Here is a 22,725-nt window from a genome sequence, read left to right on the forward strand (position 1 = left end):
CAGCCTTCTTTGATACACAGCCCACTATCCAACGTCCAATACTTGGCATGTGCGGGCTGCTTGTGACCGTACTCACGTCTATGTGATACAAGCAATGTAATAATGACGTTGCAGAAAAAAAGGCAGCCAAGGGCGGGCCAACATTCGAGGCGTCAGGCAGTGAGGGCTCAGGGGAGAGGAGACGAGGAGTCACTTGGTTCAGTGATCAGCAGTTTGGCAGCGACAGTGAGAGTGTATGCAGAGGGTCTCGCTGCTAGGTAGATCATACATATTCACCATCTCATTGAAGCTTTACAGTGAGTATATCAACGTTATAAGATGCAGCATTGCGCATGCTATCGCTTTTTTTTTTAGTTTTTTTTTTTTTTTATCTCTCAAGGTCATAGGTAATTAAATGAGACATCCCATATATATACTGTTCTTTGATGTTTGTGTACAGACCTTCCTCTTTGTGCTTTATACAATTTAACCCATGCAATGTCACACAGTATTCCTGAAGGGAGGATTGGATGTTATGAATGATATACAACATAAGGCGAAACGATGGGATGCTCGGTGCCTGGAACCTGTTATACAAATATTGCAGTGTGGCGGAAGACTGAAGAAAGATTATAATGTAGCAGGTGGTATGGGGAACTGAGAATTGTCTTGTTCGCATATTAAAGGCATACAGATGAATTGGTGCAGGTAGTGAAGTGGTGTACGTGTTAGGTGAAAAGACGAGGAAGGCTGGTGGTTATCTCTTGCGTCATCGAGGAAGAGTTGACAGCTGAGATATTTCTTATCCTTCAGGCTGAGATAACCTGCGTTTCCTTCCCTTGTTTAATTAAGTTATAAGGTACACATCCTTAGGTAAATACATGCAGTTTATGTGTGCGTGTAAATGTTCATGAATTACTTGATAGCGTAATTTCCTACCACCACCTCATCACTTCACCCATCCGCTTCAAGTATGTTAACCCTTTGTCTTATACTCGCTGTCCTCCTTAAACCGGCCGGCGAATGGTTAGTAATTCTCATGGTGTTTTCTACTGACGATGTAGAATAACGGCCAAACTATCTCAGACATCATGGTAATACCCTTGAATACTTTCAGAAACTTCTACTACAGCCTATTAAACATGGTTAGGCACCGTCAGTAAGTTGCCTCCTACTGACTATGTAGAATAACTTGCATTATTTCTGCCATCATGAAAACACTCTTGAAGATCCGCAGGAGCTTCCCATTAGAGCATGTTTAGGGTTAAATTACACACAGAATGGTTTAAAAATGGTTGGGTGTTTATTAATTTACACACAGAAGGGTTTTAAAATGGTTGGGTGTTTTAATTCTGCTGAAGTGGCTGCGGTGACGGGGACTGCTTGCTTGCCAATACTTGTGGCATTGACCCCGCACCTGTGACGCACACAAATCGAGAGCAGACAGATACTAGTACCAGTTGCAAAAAAATAACATCCACTGCATGTACGTTGCCCCTCTAAGCGATTACAAACAGACATTAGAGTTCATTTTAGAACACCCTTCATTAAGAGAATTTATCATAGTCCTATCTTGTAGTACCTGCGGTTGGGTAAGACTTTAAAGATGGCATGTGCTAAACTCTCTCTCTGAAGTGGTGGAATGGTGGTGTGCTGTCTCTTCCCAAGCAGTCAACACATGTAGGTGAGGCAAGACATAGTGTTTATCCTTCTCCCATTAACAGTTGCATGACTGTCACAGTTCCTTCCGTGATAGAGGGAGGCATCTGGTGATAGGTGCCATTTGGGAAGAATGCTATTATGGTCATGTTTATACACGTTTTCCGCCGTTGCTAATACTATTGAAAGAGAATTGGTTGACCAGAGGGTAACTTATGCAGGGTGCCAAGTTGTTTAAGACACACTTGATATCTGGTCGTCTTTATATAACATTCATAACAGTATAGAGGTAGAATTTGCATAAGACACACTTGCTATCAGGTCGTCTTTATATAACATTCATAACAGTATAGAGGTAGAATTTGCGTAGAGATATAAAGGAAAGAAAGAATAAGTTCATTTTCCATTTTCTAACCAAAAATTAGATATTAAGGATAATAGGAAAAAAAAAGCTTAGCACAGAAACGGTTTAGATCATATGCATGTTGAGTATGGTTACTTTATTGAGAGAATAATATTATTGGACAAGAGGGTAACGTGTACAGGGTGTGACGTTGTGTGTTCAAAGGTGCATGTCTACTTGTTTAGTGTGGAAGTAATCCAGTTAGGAATGCATATGCATTGTCTTCTGTATGAGTTTGTATTAGAATTAATCTTCATTGACATTGTAGTTTATGTGAGCAAGATTTTTTTCTCTCTCTCTCTCTCTCTCTCTCTCTCTCTCTCTCTCTCTCTCTCTCTCTCTCTCTCTCTCTCTCTCTCTCTCTCTCTCTGTCACTTAATTAATAAAAAAATATGTATATCTTCTGTATGATTTTGTATTAGTATTAGTCTTCGTTCATTGCAGCCTATGTGAGGAAAGGTAAAATAGACTTTATTTTATCTCTGTCATTCTCTCTTGTCTCCTTGTCACCAGGTCAGTAATGTGTATGGCTCAGCTTTCTGCATCACTCAAATCATAGTGTATTACATTTCAAAATTAGTTTGGCACCTCCATGCATGTTGTGAGGCACGTCAGTCCTTCACTTCCCTTGATGTGTGATATCACCAAACTTCTTATCATAATTTCTTATGAGCTAGCTTAATAACGCATCCTTTTCCTGCCCATGTGTGATAAGATTATGAGAATTGTTCCTTGTGTATGTAAATTATTGTAAATGAACAGTTTTCTGTCAGAATCTTATTTGTCTACATCTATTTATCTATTTAACTATCTGTATATAACAGGCTGAAAATCCCACACAGGGTGGCACAGACAAAGTACCACACACTTATACATGCATCATTCACACTCTTATTTCACATGAAATACCAATGTCTTTTTATTGAAGAAGTGGTGATATGTTAATTATAATCATCTAGTTCTTCCTATTTCCAGACCCCTCAAGATGATGGCTCACAAAAGGCTGCTTCTTGCTTGTGGCTCAAGGCTGGTCTCTCAAAATGGCTCTTTTTCAACATCTGCCATGGCTCACAAGAGGTAAAGTGTCCTGCTGCAGTGACTAGCTGTCTTTGGTCTCAGCTGACTTGTCCTTTGCTCAGCACGCTGTCTTTTCTTTTATTCTGATATATGTAACTACATTTACTCACTAACTTTATAATGGAGAAGCATAAAGGATGTTCTTCATTAGTTTGTGTGATAATGTATTTCTGTTTGTCTTTCTTACTTGTAATTAAAATGTGAAAGTTTGCTTATTACAGTAGGAAAACATGAGAAATGAGTTAATTGTAATATATATATATATATATATATATATATATATATATATATATATATATATATATATATATATATATATATATATATATATATATATATATATATATATATTGTGCTGGAATGTAGTAAACTCACTGATGGTATATGATTAAGTACACTGGAATAATGTTGCAGGACTTACAGTGTATCTGAGAAAAACAAATTTAGACCAAATGAGGATGCAATGTAGATATTCTAATTTCTCTAATATGTACTTGAGATGATCTCTTGATGCATAGGACACATGTTACTCTGACACTAGCAGTAAACACTTCAAACACTTTATTATGTTTGTCATTGCAAATATAAGATATCATTGGTGTATGAATTACTAGACAAACAGCCCATTATTAAGACAAAGTCTTATGGTTAACCTAATGACGTTACATAAGTAACTAGAATATATGTAGATATAGATCTAAAACAAAGGAAAAAGAAAGAAGACAAATTATACTATAGTAGACATAACAATACTGTTCATAATAATAATAATAATAATAATAATAATAATAATAATAATATTAGTAGGTATGAACCGTTTGATACCGAAGTGAACCATTGCAGCTACAAGCTGGTGGTGGTGGGAGGAGGTGCGGGAGGGTGTGCCACGGCTGCCAAGTTCTCCTCTAAGCTGGGTGCCGGCAATGTGGCGGTGATTGAGCCAGCTGACGTGAGTGTGGCACTGACGGGATTCTCTGCTCTGATTGTTCTGTAGTGACTCACCTGTGTTGAGATAAAAGCAGATTCATGTAGATAAAGGTCTCCTCTTGCTCAGTGGTAAAACTTCTGTTCATGATATTTCTGTACACAGTGTCATACAGTATTATGGAGACCTTGTTATACGTAGTGGAAATAATGTTATACAACATTACATATGTTAATGTAAGATAAAGTAACACTAGAGAATATGTACAAGATGAATGCTACATACTATTTTTTTTACTGTTTGTTATTTGCTTAGAATGAACTTTAGGAATAACATCTTTTTATGAAATAGGTTAGTTAGGAATAACTTAAGAAATAACATCTTTGTTATAATATAGGTTAGGTTAGCTTTGCTTAGGAAGAACTTTAGGAATAACATATTAATTATAATATACCAGTTATTGGATGAACTTCTTGAGTACAGGACTGTGTTAGGAGAGACCTTCATTATGCTGTTGTTATGCTGCTACACTGTTCAGGAGATACCTTTATTATGCTGTTGTTATACCATTAAGTGCCCATGTAATACACTAGACATTACTGCGGAATGTGATCCCCAGACCCACTTCTACCAGCCCATGTGGACTCTGGTGGGTGGAGGCATGAAGAGGCTGGAGGAGTCTGGCCGGCCCATGAGTCAGGTGGGTCATCATCATCATCATCATTATTGTCATCATCATCACTATAATCATTGTCATTATCATCATCACCATTATCATCATCATTATCGTAACCATGATTGTCATCATCACCATAATATATCTTGGGTAGCTACTCTTCAGCAGAATATTGTAAATGCTTTTGGGGACTGTGGGATACTATTATGATCATCATCATCTCCATCATCACTTTAACTTACTTTTCCTTATGGTGTTTGGTAGCTTATGGGTTCCTCCCACTTCATGCAGTTGTAATTGATGAGTCAGGTCGATGTGTTTCAATACCTCCTGGCATACACGTATACCATATTCATATCAACTGCTTGCACTCTTGAGCCTTATTTGGTACCTACACCATAGATATGGCCTTGCATAGCTTGTGAACTGAATTTTTATGTCAAGCTATGTGTTGTATGTAGGACATACATATTTTACAAGAAAAGTGATATAAACATGCATTTCCTGCCCATGTCCACTTATTTTTCTTCTGTCATTCATCTCAATACATCAGGTCCTCCCCAAAAAGGCAGATTGGATCAAGCAGCGAGTAGTGACCTTTGACCCTCACAAGAACAAGGTCATAACTCAGGATGGCCAGGAGATCAGCTATGAATTCCTGGTTGTTGCTCTCGGTATCCAGCTCAACTACAATCAGGTTGGTTCCTTGGCTTATTCAGATGTCCTTTTGGTCCCTTCATTGGCCTGTATTCTGAAAATTTTTGCCTGCATCTCAACTTCTTTCAACAGTCTTGTTAAAGTTACATGGGTTTTTAAGGGTCTTTTTTATGGTTCTAGTGACAGATTAACAATCTGTCACTAGATTTTCTGTGACCTCTGAAAGTAGTCATGGTGAGAGAACAAAGCATTTCTGAATACAGGCCATTTTATTGGAACACTTGCATACGAGGAGTCTTTTACAGCAGCTCTGTATTGCTTCCTGAAAAAATGGGAAGTAAACCTCATCACCCTTAATTCAACAGGCTATTTCTTCCCCCGTGACAGATCAAGGGCTTACCTGATGCCTTTGAGACTCCTGGTGTGTGCTCCAACTATTCCCCTCTTTATGTCACCAAGACACTAGAGAGTCTGAAGAACTTTAAAGAGGGAAATGCTCTGTTCTCCTTCCCCAACACTCCTGTCAAGTGTGCTGGAGCCCCTCAGAAGATCATGTACATTTCTGACCAGTATCTCCGTAAGGTGGGTCTTCATTCTACCAGACACCAGTAGCCACACTTGTCATCTTTTTATCAGATCATGTGTGAAGAGTCCAACAGGTATTCAATATGAGAAATAGGAACATAACGGAAGCTGCAAGAATCCATCAGGTTTACACATGGCAGTTCCTGTATAAAACATACCTACTTATCATCCCCATCCATAAAATGAGGAGGCATTTGTCATATATCCCCATGTGCCAGGTGCAAGAGTCACTGGTGCCATCATTATATAATATAGTATCTACCTACGAGTATCTATATACCTGGGCAGCATTCCCATATGGGGTGGCCAAGACAAGGCACCACACACTCACACACACGTTTCATTCATACTTAGCCATGTTGGTACCTGATGGAAAGGGATAGTAGTGTGGTGGACCATCAGACTATCCCTTCCCACCAGGGGGCTGAATAGTACAGTATACCTTGTCTAAACTTGTACTTGTGAATTTCAGCACGGGAAACGTGATAAGGCCAACATTCAGTACTTTACATCCCTGCCAGTCATCTTTGGCATCAAGAAGTATGCTGATGCCTTATGGGAGGTGAGTGGTGGCTTGCATTTTGAGGTATTCAAGTGTATTTTATTTTATTTTATTTATTTATTTATTTGATTAATTAATTAACTAATTAATTTATTATAATTATTATTATTATTATTATTATTATTATTTATTTATTTTTATTTATTTGTTTATTTTTATTTATTTATTTTATTTTATTTTATTATTTTTTTTTATGCTGTGAGATGTTTTTTGTCTTCATGTGAAAAGAAATTGAATGATTTCAGGACTCACATCATAAGCATTTTACATAACTTTCTGCTTTCTCTGTTAACATTTGTCTATGGTTTATATTCTAAGTCTTTTCCTTTAAATCTATAGATATTTAAGTTTCATGTATCGTTTATATGCTACTTCACTTCTCAAAATTATGTATCGGCTTTTTTCATTATATTTTCATCCTCTACTACATAAGTATTTATTTTTATTTATTCATCTATTTTTAATCTTGTACAGTGTATCTTCCTTGTTTTCATCTCGGTTAATCTAGCACCTCACCTGTCATTCCCAACCTGTGCTTCCCTCAGGTGGTGAAGGAGCGAAAGATCACCGTCAACTTGCGCCATAATCTCATCGAGGTGAAGCCAGACTCCCGGGAAGCTGTGTTCCAGAACCTAGAGAACCCAGATGACCTCAAGACAATTAAGGTGATAGAGGGACAGGGCAGCTATCTGTTTTTTCTAAGTAAGAGAGGCACTGGTTAAGGGCAACAAAAATAGAAAAAAAAAGTCCCACTGAGATCCTAGTCCCAAAAGAAAGGTCAAAAGTGTCATCCAAAATTGGTGGATAAGTGTTTTGAAATCTCCCTCTTGAAAGAGTTCAATTCATAGGAAGGAGGAATTACAGAAGCAGCCAGGGAGTTCCAGAGTTTACCAGGAAAGGGATGAACAATTGAGAATACTGGTTAAATCCTGCTTTAGAGAGGTGAATAGAATAGGGGATCAGGTTAAGATTTTACAAGGACTTTTTTTATCATCATGTGTAACAAATACAACAGGACCTAGAGAACCCAGATGATCTCCAGACTGTCAAGGTGAGGGAGGAATTTTGTCATACATTATACAGGGCTAAGAGTGTGAATGATGTTCTTATCTAATTGTATTTTTACAGGATTGAGTCAAGCTCATAATGTCTCATCTTTTAAAGTTAATTTGTCAAGTTTATTTTTAGAGCTCTTTGCACACACAATTTCATCAGTCACTGCATTCTGTTGGCTGATTGCTCTGTCAGGAAAACTATATTTCTGCACATCCTTCTTTGCTTATTTTTTCACAATTTCTTAGTGTGTCCTCTTAGTGTTGATTGTTGCATGTATGAGTGCATGGTGCTTTATATGTGCCACTGTATGTGAAATTGTCTGTCTGGTTTGTAGATAGATAGGCTAGGCATCACACATAAATCCTGCATTACTCTTCTTGGTACAGTATGAGATGCTTCACGTGACGCCCCCAATGAGTTCACCCGACCCCCTACGCCAGTGTGCTGCCCTCACCAATGAGACAGGCTATCTGAATGTAAACAAACACACCCTACAGCATGTCACCTTTCCTAATGTGTTCGGCATTGGGGATTGCACCAGCGTTCCCACCTCCAAGACTGCAGCTGCTGTGGGTGAGTAGCTGACAGATTTGCTTTTATTCAGGATAACAAGGGAAAGATAAGGAACATCAGGTATATACATAAATTCATTAAGTGCTATGTATTTTTTTTGCCTTACTTCAGACTATTAAGGAAAAAGAGAGGGACACACACAGTACTGTGCCTCACTTGAGATTGTATGAGTGCATTGACTGCTTTCGCATCTGATGAGAAAGAAAACACACACTTTCATGCAAGAACCATTGTGACATGTTACAATCTGCACTCCATACTAGTAGGTTAAGTATTTATGTTCAGTCTTTACTTACCAGCTGGCCAGTTTGGAGTGATGCAGAGGAACTTGAGGCTGGCGATGGGTGGTACGTCCCCTAAACACCAGTATGATGGCTACACCTCCTGCCCTCTAGTTACTGGTGAATACCAATATTACAGAACACTTACTTTTCTATTTTTCCCTTCATGCTTCTTTACTGAGATGAGGTCTCTGATGGCAAATGCAGGGAATAGATTGAGAGATGTCAGAAGAGAAGTGGAGATGAGAATTTTAAAGAGCATTGCAATATCTCTCAAAACTTTCCAGTCTAGTGTATGTATATTATTTTTACAGATCTATATATTTATTTTTCCTTCATGCTTCTTTACTGAGTTGAACTTAGACAGTAAATCATATTAATACATACCAATATACACATCAGTCTAGTGTATCCCTTTCCACCAGGGGCCAATGGGGCTAAGAGTGTAAATGATGTGTGGATGAGTGCATGGTGCTTTGTCTGAGCTGCCCCATGTTGGATTCTCAGCCTGGTGTGTAGATAGATGTATTATTGGTGCACATCTGTGTAATTACCACTTACAGTCCATTTATACTAGCCCAAAAAAATGAGAGGAAAGAATTATCCTATCACTTCCCTGTTGTTTAGCTAAGATTAAATTGTAGATTGAATGCCTAATTATCCTTGTACCATCTCCCCACAGACCACTTATCTCTTATGTTTCACTGTTCAATATCAGTAGGAGAAACAGAAGGAAAATAGTAATTTCCATATCATCTAATAGGTCACTCATCACTTGCATCTCATATGGACAATCTCTCTCTCTCTCTCTCTCTCTCTCTCTCTCTCTCTCTCTCTCTCTCTCTCTCTCTCTCTCTCTCTCTCTCTCTCTCTCTCTCTCTCTCTCTCTCTCTCTCTCTCTCTCTCTCTCTCTCTCTCTCTCTCTCTCTCTCTCTCTCTCTCTCTCTCCCATCAGAGTGGGGAGCATGGGCCTGTCCCTGCTGAGGTTGTGAATTATCATGGTGGTGGGTACATGGCACAAGTGTCAGTGAATTATTAATAGTACCACTATACATTGGAGACTTAATTTAATTAAAATTGGATTTCTATGAACTGTGCAGCTATGTGTCTGAAGTACTGATGATTTATGATAAAGACTGGTGTAGACTGGTGGCTGTTTAGTCTTTTCTATATGTTTACTTGCACTGCTTTCAGTTGAACAAAATTAGATTATTGATTTTCTTTTGTCCTTTTATAATTCTATATGTTGTGTTATGTACCTGTATTATGCATTTATGCACTGTTAAATTTGTCAATAAACTACTACTGCTATAACTACCACTACTATCAGTGTGGATAGGGACTGATGACAGATACTATAGAAACACACTCACCCTTGTACCATCACCTGGCAGGTTACTCCAAGTGCATCCTGGCAGAGTTTGACATGGATGGGAACCCACTGGAGACATTTCCCATCAACCAGGCCAAGGAGCGGCGCACCATGTTCCACCTCAAGAAGGACATGATGCCAACCATGTATTGGAATGGAATGCTCAAGTAAGTGTGTATGTGCTTGATTTTCTGGAGTGTAAACTCAATGATTGTATCCTCATATGTTTTGGTATCTTATCAGGACTTCTTTGAACAGGCACTTATGGTAAGAATTAGTGTTTCAATTCTATTTTCATGACTTTAATGATACTTTAACAAGGGTTCTTTAACAAGGGTTCTTCATCATCAGTAGGAGATATGTGTAATCATCCATGATAACTCATCTAATCATCTTTGTAGCCTTTGAAAAATAGTCCATTTGAGAGAACAAAGTGCTAAAGAATATTAACCTAAAGAGAGAAGCAGCCTTACTGCTGGCATAGGTTGTGTGTCCAAGTCATAACTTTCTTAGTCATTAATTACAAGTTCCACAGTTTCATTTGGCATAGATGACTGATAAGATGGCAAAAGAAAAATGAAAAATGAGAATGGTATACAATGAGTCCCTCCAGTTCATTGTGGTTCAGTTATCACTGATTCACTCTTTTGCATTTTTTCCTTGGAACCTAATTATTTTTACAATGTGGGAAATCCCACTTTAACACAGAAAAATCTGCTATTATATTTGATAAAATACAAGCTAAATCATGGAGTGGGTTGAGGAAATACCCGGATGAGGGTTTACATTCACTTGTATACTTGGTAACACTGCCAGGCGGAGGCAACAGCATGGTTCACACCAGCTCATCACTGTCAGGAGTCAGCTGTTAGCAAAATGGGCACCAGCTGGTGTTGGTTGATCAGCCGTGCAAGCAGTAATTTTCATTGCCACTCACATTGTTTGTAGTTTGGTGTACTTGGGTTGGCGGTGGTTTGGCATGTTCGTGTGAGTGTTGTACTTTGATGTTACTGTTGGGTGGTGGTTGGGTTGGATGATTGTTTTGTCACCATTCAACATTGTATAGGGGTTGTTACCCTTGTGGTGGTGGTGGTTTGGTGTGTTATGTAAGTGTTGTACAAACATTCTGGTTATTGTTGGGTCAGTAGTGGTGGTCGGTGTGTTGTGCACACAGTCCGTGTTCCTAATTTGCCAAGTTAATGGTTAATCACCATTACTGCCATGAGGTGAGTGGTTTAGTTAGCAGCTTTCTCTCTCTCTCTCTCTCTCTCTCTCTCTCTCTCTCTCTCTCTCTCTCTCTCTCTCTCTCTCTCTCTCTCTCTCTCTGAACCATAGTCATTATATTGCAGATTTTAGTACTTTGTGGGTGGGTGCCTTTGGAACATAACCCTGCAATGAACTGGGGGTTCCCTGTACTGTATAGAAAAAAAATGGTAATGGAGTTAAAGAAAGCAAGGAAGATGGGGATGGAGTTATAAGAATGGTAAGGCAAAAAGTATTAATTGAAGGTGGCATACAATAGATACAATTAAATAAAGGAAGAAAAAAGAAAGTGGCATACAGCAGGGAGAATGATAGATAAAGTGAAAAGAAGAATGGAGCATGGAGATAGAAGAGAGAGTATAAAGACTGAGTAAAACAGGAAGACCAGACAGAAAGACCAGGAAGAGTAAAACATGATATCTAGATGAAGGAAACTTCAGTAGTAAGGAAAGAGGCAAGAGTACAAATATGGGGGTATTTGCAGGAGAAATGTTTCATTCTAGTCCATTGTTTGCTTGTGGATAAGTTTAAGGAGAAATAATGCGGTGGTGGTGGTTGATGTTTTGTATTGTTGCAGAGGCTACTGGGAGGGACCAAAGTACCTGAGAAAACTTATGCACTTGGGAATGAAGTGAAGAGAAAAAGAACACTTGAGCAAATTTGTTGGTTAGTCTTATTTTTGTAGTAAAATGAATTGAGGTAGATGTCTGTAAATAAATCAGTTAAAACTAATTCCTTTTATAAAACTAAATTTTTTACTGTAGAAGTTGATGATGTATGAAATGTATGATTCAGTTTGAATCCTACAAGACAATTTCATTAATGTAATTGTTGTGGAAGTTGTAACAAAAAAATATTTTATTTTAATAACTGAAATTAATACAATTCAATCAACTACTGTTGTAAAATATACTGTGATAATTGGTTAAGGAAGCACCTGATAAAAATTGAGGAATACCTTTGTTGAAATGGACTGGGAAAATTGGAAAGAAAAAGAAGCTAAGCAAAACAAATGTATGACCTAAACACTTTAAAAGCACATATCCTGAAATTTGTGAGAACAATGACAATTTTTTTGCATTTATTTTGTGATATGAGACAAGGTGTGGTGGGGCAGAGGCCACTCAGATGTCCCCAGTCCTGATGTACACACCTTGTCTCTGCTCCTCCTCTATGGGCAAGTAAACCTGATAGGTATATACCAGACAGAAAAGATCTGATGTTATTTTATAACACTACAAGTGATACTGTTGGTGTTGGTAGAATGTTTCTGCTTATTAGACACTGCTGTCATTTTAAATACAGTTCATTCTTATTAATGCTCTCCTTTTAATCTTGATGTATGTGCTCCAGTAACTAGCCAGTCTTTCTTTTCAATATTGCTTGTTTTGTGATTCAGGATAGATGATACACTCATCTCAGATTGACCCTTGTGATAATAAAACAATCCAGTCCTAACTGTTATTGTCTCCCATACAAATGTATTAGTAGTTTGCTATGATCACAGTTCCACCACTATTCCACATAGAAATGTTACCGTTAGGTGCTGTGGAGTAATGGTCATTTCATGGGACAGTGAGACTCAGCCTGTAGGAAGGTTTTATTAGATAGACAGGAGTGGGTGGTACCATGTTAACTGTTAAGAAATATACTCTGCTGGTGCCTGTGTGATATGTACATCAGCATGACTATTAGGTCTGTGGATTTGCCTACTTATGATAGTACAGCAGTACATACTAAATTCAGTTGACAAAAAATGCTGGATCACAAGAACTTATGCGAGGTTTGTGAGTGCTATGCATAGCCTTTCATCTTTTGTTCCACTTGTGTATGCAGTGACACGACAGTCATGGCTCACCAGGAATCACTCAGGCCTTGGTGGTCTTTGCCTAATTGTTTACCGTGAGTGTCCTGACCAGGCATTCCACCTCCAGCAGTGTTCCCTCACGGCCAGTTTATCCTTCATACCGACTCCTCTGTGTTCCTGTAATGCACCAAAGGGGGATATGGCACTTACAGGTCTGCTGTTAAGTTCATTTATCTAGATTTGATAAGATGTGTGCTCATGTTTTTCCTTTCCTTAAGGTGTGTCCACACAGTTGAACAGTGTCCGTCAGACAAACACTGCTACCATATCATAAGGTGAAGCAGGATGACATCATCAGCGTTTAAATGAGGGAAGATGATATAGCAACAAACAGTGGTACCAGATAAAGTTGTAAACCATAGTTTCTACCCTGTTCACCAGACAAAGACTGGCAGACAATGCTCGAAGCTGATGTCTGTTAGCAACACATGGTATTTATGTCAGTGTTAGTGTGGATTTTGGCAACAAGTGGTTGTTGCCAGCGTCTAGTGTGGTACATCACCATGATGCACAAAAAGATAAAAAACAAAACCAAGAAAATTGCACTATGCAGCATAATAATTGGTGCGCTGTGTGAGGACAAGGTGACAAGGGAATGGTGCAAGAACTGGTTAAAAATACGAAGAGAAAGGGAAAGTCATGCAACCATTTTACATGAACTGTGTATTGATGAGGACTAATCAAATTAGCAGACCCTGATAACCAAGTAACTTTGCACATTGTGTGGCTGTCAGTATCGTGTACTTCCAAGCCTCTGTCCCACCAGACATTGTCCAATGTTCCAATACTACAAACATGGACAGTGTCCAGTACAGCTCTTGGTGCTCGCTTCGGACGTTATCAACGAGCCTTTCTGCTTTCCATTGTATCTGTTAGCAGTTTTGTCCGATGGAAACTGTTCGACCATGTGGACGCACCTTTAGTCTGTGCTTTTACCCAAATGCATTCTTTCATTCATATATTTTGCATCCCATTCACAAATTATGCTGAATGCACTTGTTTCCATGTCTGTGTTTTTGTATTATTAACACAAACCAGAGTAATCTTTGAAAGAATGTGCAGCAACACATTTTAAATACATTACATCTATAATTAGATTGAATTTGTACTACTGAACAGACTCATTGCCTTCCCCTCACTACACCTTAAATATAATGGACATATTATAGATGTGGCAATCCTGCTGCCCACTACAGTGTGGTCTATACTACCTGGAGTGCAACCAAGGTGCTCAATCATATAGCTGGCAATGAGGCATGGGATGTAGAGTGTGAGCCTCCAGACTCTGTGTACTAGAGTTGTCTTAAAGTGATGAATTTGAGGACTGGTGATCAACTCCCCTATATGTCTGTTTTCATAATGAGACAAGACACAGGGGAGGAGCAACAAATATCCTCCAAATCCTGCTGCAGGTGTTTTGTTTCAGCTATGTCGTCTTTAAGGAGACTGCTAGCTTGGAACATATATAGACTACATAACTGTACATCACACTTAGCTAGTTCCTTTCATTGGAAACAACAGAGCACTCGTTAGTTGTCCTTCATCACCAGCTGCGAGATGTCTTCACAACAGGTCCCCTTCACCAAGTCCTCAATAGCTCTCAAAACCTTCACAACAGGTCTTCTTCACCTAGTCCCCATTAGCTCTCATAACCTTCTTCTTTCACTGCCTGTCATCTTCCAAGGCTTCCTGTTCTTCCCCTGAGCTCTGACAATGAATATCTTGTTGTCCATTGCCATTTCCCTCATGGAACGAGAAGGAATCATAAACTCCACTTTGTCATGGGTGACTTGTGGTGGGATGTGGTGTGTTCTCTGAGACGTGTACAGCAGCTCCAGGGCAAAGATGATACAGGATGTCACCATGCCAGCAAGGAGCAGCAGGAAGGCCGTCAGGATGTTGCTGCAACATGGAAGTCAAGAATGGAAGTGTTCTTGAATCAACTGAACACCACTTAATGTCATCATTAAAATTATTATTGGTTATCCAAGACTTTTACCTTCCTTTGCCAGTTTTTGTCAGATTTTCAGTTTGTCAAGCATCAGTATTCATGAGTGTGATTTTTTTTACATGCCACTTATTAAGAACAGCTGAGGTCCAGAAACATAACTTGCACTCATTCTTTCTGTGCTTAGTATTTTCCTCAATATTTTCAGCTGATAAATACTTTGATAAATTCTCAGCATATCAGAAGATTTAAAATTAAGATAACACTAAGCACAGGAAATGAGTGTGCTAAGTTAGCTATTGACCACTAATGTACCTAGATACTATACCTGTATACGGCATATGTATTTTTCTAAGGTCAGTATTAAATATATATCGGTAACACGGTCGGTCATTCACCAGGTATATATATATTTTCTCCATCAGTATTTGTTTATATATATATATATATATATATATATATATATATATATATATATATATATATATATATATATATATATATATATATATATATATATATATATATATTTTATGTATGAGGATCACTGACCAAGGGCAACAGAAAGGGAAAAGAAAAAAAGGCCCACTGAGGTGCCAGTCTCAAAAGAAAGGTCTAAACTATCATCCAAAATTGGAGGATAGGTGTCTTGAAACCTCAGTAACACCTTCAGTCAGTCATCACTCATCAGTATTTAGTGTGATTGCAGAACTTACGTGAAGTCGAGCTGTGTGTATGGTGAGGGAGCTTCACACGGCACCTGCTTCCCCCACCACTGCTGGTAGATCCTGTCCATCACGCCACCAGCCTCAAGCTTCAGCAGTCTGGCAGGACCAATGCAGCATCACCCACTAGCTTGAGTAACCTCTCTGAACTAGGTATTTGGAACAGTTCAGTTTACTCTGTCTGTTGTATAGTAGCATGTTGGATTACCCAGCAATACTCCATTTCTTTGTGTACTTTTTAGGTGCAAGAAGCAAGGATGGAAAAAGTTAAATGTAGGGGGAAAAAAAAAAAGGAAACCTGGCAGGGATAGGTACAGAGAATTGTCTGGAGAAGGGCAATGAAGTGAAGGAAGAGAATTGTGTGTGGATATGAAGGGAATTTTGAGAGAAATTTGCATGTAGGTGTTAGAGACTTTTCCTTTTGCCATTTCCCTAGAGTGAGGGGTTGGCACCATGTATGAGTCTCCTCCAGTTGTTTCTGTCCCTTGCATCTTCCTCTTTGACTCCCATCCTTTGCAGTTCTGCCACAATTCCATCTCTCCATCTCACATTCTGTTTTCTCCTCAATCTTCTTCCCTCAACTGGTTTTCTCCAGGCTCATTAAATTGGTTCACATAGTAGTCCAAAATCTCAAAATCAAGTGCAGGCGTGGTGGATAGTTAAGCAAAATACCACACTAACTTCCACTGTGTGTAGAAGTTTTCCCCCAATCCCAAATCCTCTGAAAGGCTAAGAATCTATAATATGTAAGAATCTATAATATGTAAAGATTATCATAACAGACAACATGAGATAAAGACTGAGGGATAAAAAATAATTGCTGTGGAAGTGAGTACAGAAGGTTCCTCTTCTTCTGATCATGACTGTACTGAAGACTTTAGCTGGTGGAAGAGTGCATCACCTGCATCCCCTTTATTTAAAGCACTGGTGTAATAGGTTTTAAGCAGTTTATCCCAAGCCTACAATTCTTTGTGTAAATATGAGAAAAGTACTTATTTTTGTGCTTATTCTTTTCTAAGCCTACTTTCCTTTGTGTTAATGTGAGAAAAGTACTTATTTTTATGCTTACTCTTCGTTGATAATGTTTGCATAGGGCAACAGTTTCCTGAAGCCAAGGTGAACATAACCTTTGATGTAGCTGCCAGTCATCTGTGGGGAGAGACTCCTGTCAGGAAGGCAGTGCACTGTAATACAGGACATCATCATAGCATCCAAAATTATGATTACTGTTGTCACCATTTATAAAGCATCACTGGATATTATCACAACAGTCACAGTGACAACAACTTTAGAGCATCACTGGATATCAATACAAGGGGGTCCTCAAGTTACACCAGAGTTCTGTTCCTATGCCACATAGTAAACTGATTGTCGGCATAAGTAGGAACCAGCCTAAGTAAGCATCTACAGTATGTCACTCATCTGTGTTAATGCTATAATACTGTAAAGTCATAATCTAGGACATAAAAACATAAGTACTGTACCTGTAAAAAAAAAAGGAGGGGGGAGAATGTATGCAGGCAAGCATTGCCAGTGTTGTAACCACCACAAAACAGGGAAAGTTGAGACTATCATAAACTGAGAACTCCCTGTATAACAATCACAGGGACAACACCCCAAGTTACACACCTCTTTGATTGAACAGTTGTCACGTATCAGGTAGGACATGGCTCTCCTGTCGGCTAAGAAGGCAAATTTGCTGTCCATGATCATGCGGTCCATTCCTTCCTTTCGGGACTCACAGTACAGGTTAGGATCACTCTGCAACCTCTCATACACTTTGTGGTAACTCGGCTTCTTGGATCGCTGTGAAGTCAATTAGAGCGAGGAAGCTGTAATATTTTTGTCACACCAGGCAAGAGCTGAAGGTGGGAGCAGGCAAAGGCAATCATCTGCATAACCTCAGTTCTGTATTATTTAGTCTTTCATTTACTTAACTGGTGTGAAATTTTGTGGTGGTATCTCATGCCTTTTCTCTGTCTTCCCTCCATTGTATGTGCCGCTGTGTGGCAATGTTACATGTATCAATACTGCACAACATTTGGAAGGCAAGAGAGAAAAAATGGAGAGAGCTAGAGAACCAGTACAGTAAATGGTACAAGTCACATAATGCTGATGTTGCAAAGGCTACAGCTCAAATCTACATCTATACCTATATCATATACAAACTTGAAATATCTTGGGTACGGCTGTTCCCCTCAGCAACCCAATCTTCCAGCCAGGCACGTCGACAGCCTCCTCCAGGGAAGTGAAGGGAGGAGTCACAGTCGACACAGTGAGGAAGGAGGTGAGGATGGCTGTGTAAGATGCATAGAGCACCACAGAGGTCACCCAGAACAGCCACAGCACTGCTTGCACCCGGCCCGTTGTTGGTAGGATCCAGGAACCTGTGGTCATAGTGTGTTCTTATGAACAGTCTCCTCCACTTCCATGTTTGACACTTACCATTGCCAATGTGTGAACTGCCTGCTTCAACTTGTATTGGAATCAAATCTCACCAATCCCTCCATCACCCTACCAATTGGGATGTGTTTTGGATACAAGTTGAATTGTACACAGGAGGTGACACACACTGACAACAGTGCTGAACATGAAAGTGAAGGGGACTGTTCATAACTATACAGCAGTTGTGTTCTAATCATTGCTTACTGTTGTAATTCTGTCTCCTATGAAGTTCCCCTTCCCTAAATGAGAATAATGGAAAGGCAAGAATTTTTCATATCATGACAGAGGACCATATTCTGAAATGCTTCTGCCTACACCCCAACTACTTTCAAAAGACTTTAGATTATTACACAGGTTATTAAGTATATTTTTTATAGTTCTAGAGACAGATTAACAAGATTTCTACATTATTAACAGGAAAAACAATCTTGAGAAACTGGGTAATCACCTATGTGGCCTTTGAAAATAGTTGTGGTGAGAGAGTAAAGCATTTCTGAATATGGGTCAGAGAGTCACCTTGCTGGACAAGACAGGAGAAGAGGATGAAGACGATGTTGCTGCCTTTAGTGAAGTGGTCGTCCTCATTGGTCTGGTGGCGTACAATGATCCACAGGCCAGTACTCATGATCCCAAGGAGCATGAGGATGGCAAGCCATGTTCCCCAATGGAAAGACAGTACAAAGGTGTCCCAGCCAATGGCCTCCAGTGAGGAGTTCCTCTGTGCATACAGATTTGAGCCAGTGTAGCCTAAGGGGAAGACAGGAACATAAAAACACAGAAGACAAGGGTTGGTGAAAGAACATGAGGAAAACAAGGGTTGGTGCAAGAATATAAAAAGACAAGGTTTGGTGCATAAGAAGACGAGGGTTGGTGCAAGAATATAAGAAGACAAGAGCTAGTGCTTGGTGCATGAACATGAGAAAAACAAGGGTTGGTACAAGAACATGGGGAAAACAAGGGTTGGTGCATAAGAAGACAAGAGTTGGTGCAAGAACATGAGGAAACAAGAGTTGGTGCAAGAAGCTGTCAGGCTTACTATGGCAGTCCCTTTATGAAATCATGCATGATGCCTGCCTATTTCCACTCCCTTACACCCTTCCTCTCCACTCCCATTTGCAAGACAAGAACTTTAAGTTGACTCCTCCTAGCATCCTGATGTTTGGGAAGAACACTTGTGCTTGAATGTCACAGTACTCTTGGGTGTCTTGTTAAATAACCATTGTAAGTCACTGTACTGGATGGCTGTTCTGTGCCATGATGAAAAATTAACCAATTTAAATTATCCAATTTAAAGTCCAATTTAAAGTGGCTGGTTGCATATTTTGAGAGAGAGAGAGAGAGAGAGAGAGAGAGAGAGAGAGAGAGAGAGAGAGAGAGAGAGAGAGAGAGAGAGAGAGAGAGAGAGAGAGAGAGAGAGAGAGAGAGAGAATGTCTAGTTCTGAACTATTGGGAAAACTCTAACCTGATATAAGATATGCATGAAAAAAAAGAAAAGAAAACTTGGGAATTATTTTGACAACACAGGAAAGTGTTAATCCTCAGGTAAAAAAAAAAAAAAATGACACACACACACACACACACACACACACACACACACACACACACACACACACACACACACACACACACACACACACACACATGTGTACACACAGTATTTGCATTTTCATGACTCATGGTTATACCAGGTAGAGTTTTGTCAATAGTACGTACCTGTGTAAAGCTTACCTACAGATCCTGAGAAGTCCACCACTCTTAGTCTTTCATTTGTTATGGCGAAGCTGGCTAGGGCGATGTCAGCTCTCTGTGAAATTTTTATAATGCATTTCCTTACCTTAGATTAATGATTATGTATAAATGCTTTGTACTTTTATGGGCTCTCCTTTTTCCTCTTTCCTTTCTTTTCATGAGTCAAGATTGAGTTCAAAGTAACCTTATGACCATTTTTTTTATGTAATTCCAAAATGGAGAGATTGTTTTGTGCAAGTGTGTGTGTGTGTGTGTGTGTGTGTGTGTGTGTGTGTGTGTGTGTGTGTGTGTGTGTGTGTGTGTGTGTGTGTGTGCTTGTGCAATTCACCAAGGCTTGATCACAAGTGGACCCACAACCACCAGCCATTGCCCTCTCAGTGTGAGCTCAGAGCTCACTATTACTGATCATTGGATAAGACAGTGACCTCACACACCCCATCATCCTGGTCAGGGGAGACAATAACTGCCCTGCTCGTCAGCTGAGAAATTCCAGAGGTGAGCAGCCTCTAGTTGGGGTTCGAACCTATGTCAGCCATGGCAGTCAACATAGACTTGGCCCCTTTACTGCTAAGCCATGAGGCAGTGTGTGTGTGTGTGTGTGTATTTACCTACATAGTTGTATTTACCTCGTTGTGATATACAGGAAAAGAGCTATGCTTGTGTTGTCCTGTCTCCATATCGATTTTTATCTAACTTTGTCTTAAATTCATTCATTGTATTTACATCAATGACTTCTCTGTCCAAATCATTCTAGACCTCCACAGTACTATGGGGGAAACTATTTTTCTGAACATCTCTTCTACAAGCATCTTTTTTCAGTCTTCTGCTGTGTCCGCTTGAGCTTCTTGTATCCCATGTCACCAAGTCCTTCCTATCCAAGTTTTCCATTCCAGTCATCACTCTGTGCAGTGTGATCAAATCATCTCTCTCTCTTCTCTGTTCCAATGTTATAAGACCCAGTTTAGAAATTCTTTCTTCATATGGTAGATCCTTCAAACTTGGAGGTAATTTTGTTGCTGCTCTTTGTATCCCTTCCAATTTTCTTATAGATTTCTTAGTGCTAGGTGACCATACCACAGCTACATACTCAGGTCTTGTGTGTGTGTGTGTGTGTGTGTGTGTGTGTGTGTGTAGTTATGTAATTTTACCTAGTTGGGAAAGGAGTTATGCTTGTGCTGTCCCATCTCCATATCTACTTTTGTCCAGCTATAAATGTGTGTGTGTGTGTGTGTGTGTGTGTATCTACCTAGTTGTATTGTACAGGGTACGAGCCAAAGCTCATTTTGTCGTGTCTCCATAACCATATTTATACAGTTTCTCTTTAAACATGTGTACACTGTTTGCCACACTTACCTCTTGTTTTAAATAATTCCAGATTTCAATAGTTTGATACAAGAAGCTGTATTTCTTGATGTTGCTCAAACATCCGCTCTTCTTTATTATCTTCCCATGCCCCCTCATCTGTCTCTCTCCCTCGTCCATCTGTGGTACCAAGTAATTTCTGTTTATTCTTTCTATATTGTTTACTAATTTGTACATTGTTATCAGGTCTCCTCTTTCTCTTCTCTCTTGTGTTGGTAATCCCATCTCTTCAAGTTTTTCTTCATAGCTTAAGTTTTTCAATTCTAGTACCATCTTTGTCGCTATCCTCTTTATTCTTTCCAATTTCCATATATCTTTTTTTCTTTGTGGAGCCCAAACTACTGCTTCATATTCCAGTTTAGTCTGTATCATGCTTGTTATAATTTCTTCATCATTTCTTTATCTAGATGTTAAACACCACCCTAATGTTTGTTAACAAGCTGTATATAGCGCCAAATATTCCATTCATGTGCCTTTCAGGTGATAGTGTGTTCTGGATAATTACTCCAAAATCTTTTTCTTTGTTACTTTTTGTTAGTATTTCTCCTTCAATTTTGTAATTCCATGAAGGTTTCTTTTTACTTTTTCCTATTTCCAATATGTGGCACTTTCTTTCATTAAATTCTAGTTTCCATCTTTGGCTCCATGCATGTATCTTGTCAGTATCTTTTTGTAACTCCTTGCAGTCATTTTCATCCTTTATTATTTTCATTATTTTTACACCATCAACAAAAAAGGTTTATATAACTATTTAAATCTTCTGTCATGTGTGTGTGTGTGCATGTGTGTGTGTGTGTGTGTGTGTGTGTGTGCAACTCACCTGGCTCTGTATGGCACCAATAAGGCCAGAGTAGTTACCATCATCCATCTCCACCCCAAACTCATCTTTCCCAGGGGGCAAGGTGGAGAGCTGGATCCTGTAGTGAATAAAACATGAGTGCACCAGCAGGTACAAAATGTGAGTGCACCAGCAGGAACAAAACAAGTGAGTGCACCAGCAGGAACAAAACAAGTGAGTGCACCAGCAGGAACAAAACATGAGTGTGCACCAACAACAATGAAAAAAAAAAAAATTAACCAGGGTGAATAACAGCAATTTTTAACAATATTCCTTTAGTTAAAACTGGAGTACTCATAGATAAATAATGTGAGCAAGCAATTAATGTAAAATCATAGAGACAAATTAGAGATTATTGCGAGTACGTTTCTTTTTATACATTACTGGTGGTTTATCCTGGTGTTGTAACACAAGACACACCAAGAAGAGATGAAACACATTAGAAAGAAGAACATGAGACAAGAATGAAGAAGTGAAGAAGGATGTAAGAAAGTATCATAGAAGGAATAAATAAGGGAAGAAGATAAACACGAAAGCATGTACCAAGATTACAAGAAGTTATCACTACCCTGATAGATGAGAGACAAGATGTGATCACTGAGGAGAACAACAAGACTAACAGACTAACAGAGATGGAGAAAAGCAACAGATTACAAGAAGAGACCCAGGTGGCTATTACAAAATTAGTACCATACAGAAGGGAAGCAGGAAAGCTAAAAAGTG

At 39.1% G+C, this 22,725-nt stretch overlaps 2 protein-coding genes across 15 annotated transcripts in view; one reads left to right on the forward strand and one right to left on the reverse strand.

The window, feature by feature from the left end:
* Window positions 1-22,725, forward strand: part of LOC135112145 (sulfide:quinone oxidoreductase, mitochondrial-like) — a 24,547-nt gene continuing 1,822 nt past the window's right edge. Inside the window, exons 1-13 of one of the 14 annotated variants that reach the window (XM_064026200.1) lie at window positions 1-233; window positions 3,017-3,118; window positions 3,962-4,067; window positions 4,663-4,743; window positions 5,273-5,416; window positions 5,764-5,958; window positions 6,434-6,523; window positions 7,069-7,188; window positions 7,966-8,152; window positions 8,452-8,553; window positions 9,828-9,972; window positions 15,593-15,761; window positions 17,811-17,980. In XM_064026200.1, coding sequence (XP_063882270.1) covers window positions 103-233; window positions 3,017-3,118; window positions 3,962-4,067; window positions 4,663-4,743; window positions 5,273-5,416; window positions 5,764-5,958; window positions 6,434-6,523; window positions 7,069-7,188; window positions 7,966-8,152; window positions 8,452-8,553; window positions 9,828-9,972; window positions 15,593-15,668 — 1,479 coding nt within the window. In that variant the 5' untranslated portion in view covers window positions 1-102 and the 3' untranslated portion in view covers window positions 15,669-15,761; window positions 17,811-17,980. Of the gene's footprint in view, window positions 297-1,523; window positions 1,664-3,000; window positions 3,119-3,961; window positions 4,068-4,662; window positions 4,744-5,272; window positions 5,417-5,763; window positions 5,959-6,433; window positions 6,524-7,068; window positions 7,189-7,965; window positions 8,153-8,451; window positions 8,554-9,827; window positions 9,973-11,645; window positions 15,267-15,592; window positions 17,981-22,725 lie in introns of those variants that run through there. The other 13 variants (XM_064026205.1, XM_064026202.1, XM_064026206.1 and 10 more) reach the window with 13 other exon arrangements.
* Window positions 16,897-22,725, reverse strand: part of LOC135112445 (glutamate receptor ionotropic, delta-1-like) — a 17,951-nt gene continuing 12,122 nt past the window's right edge. The window contains exons 8-13 of the mRNA XM_064026905.1: window positions 21,985-22,081; window positions 19,782-19,857; window positions 18,570-18,800; window positions 17,778-17,995; window positions 17,093-17,414; window positions 16,897-16,907 (exon numbers count right to left, since the gene is read on the reverse strand). Coding sequence (XP_063882975.1) covers window positions 16,897-16,907; window positions 17,093-17,414; window positions 17,778-17,995; window positions 18,570-18,800; window positions 19,782-19,857; window positions 21,985-22,081 — 955 coding nt within the window. The remainder of the gene's footprint in view (window positions 16,908-17,092; window positions 17,415-17,777; window positions 17,996-18,569; window positions 18,801-19,781; window positions 19,858-21,984; window positions 22,082-22,725) is intronic.

This window comes from Scylla paramamosain, chromosome 23 (genome assembly GCF_035594125.1).
Source record: "Scylla paramamosain isolate STU-SP2022 chromosome 23, ASM3559412v1, whole genome shotgun sequence".
Taxonomy (NCBI): Eukaryota; Metazoa; Arthropoda; class Malacostraca; order Decapoda; family Portunidae; genus Scylla; species Scylla paramamosain.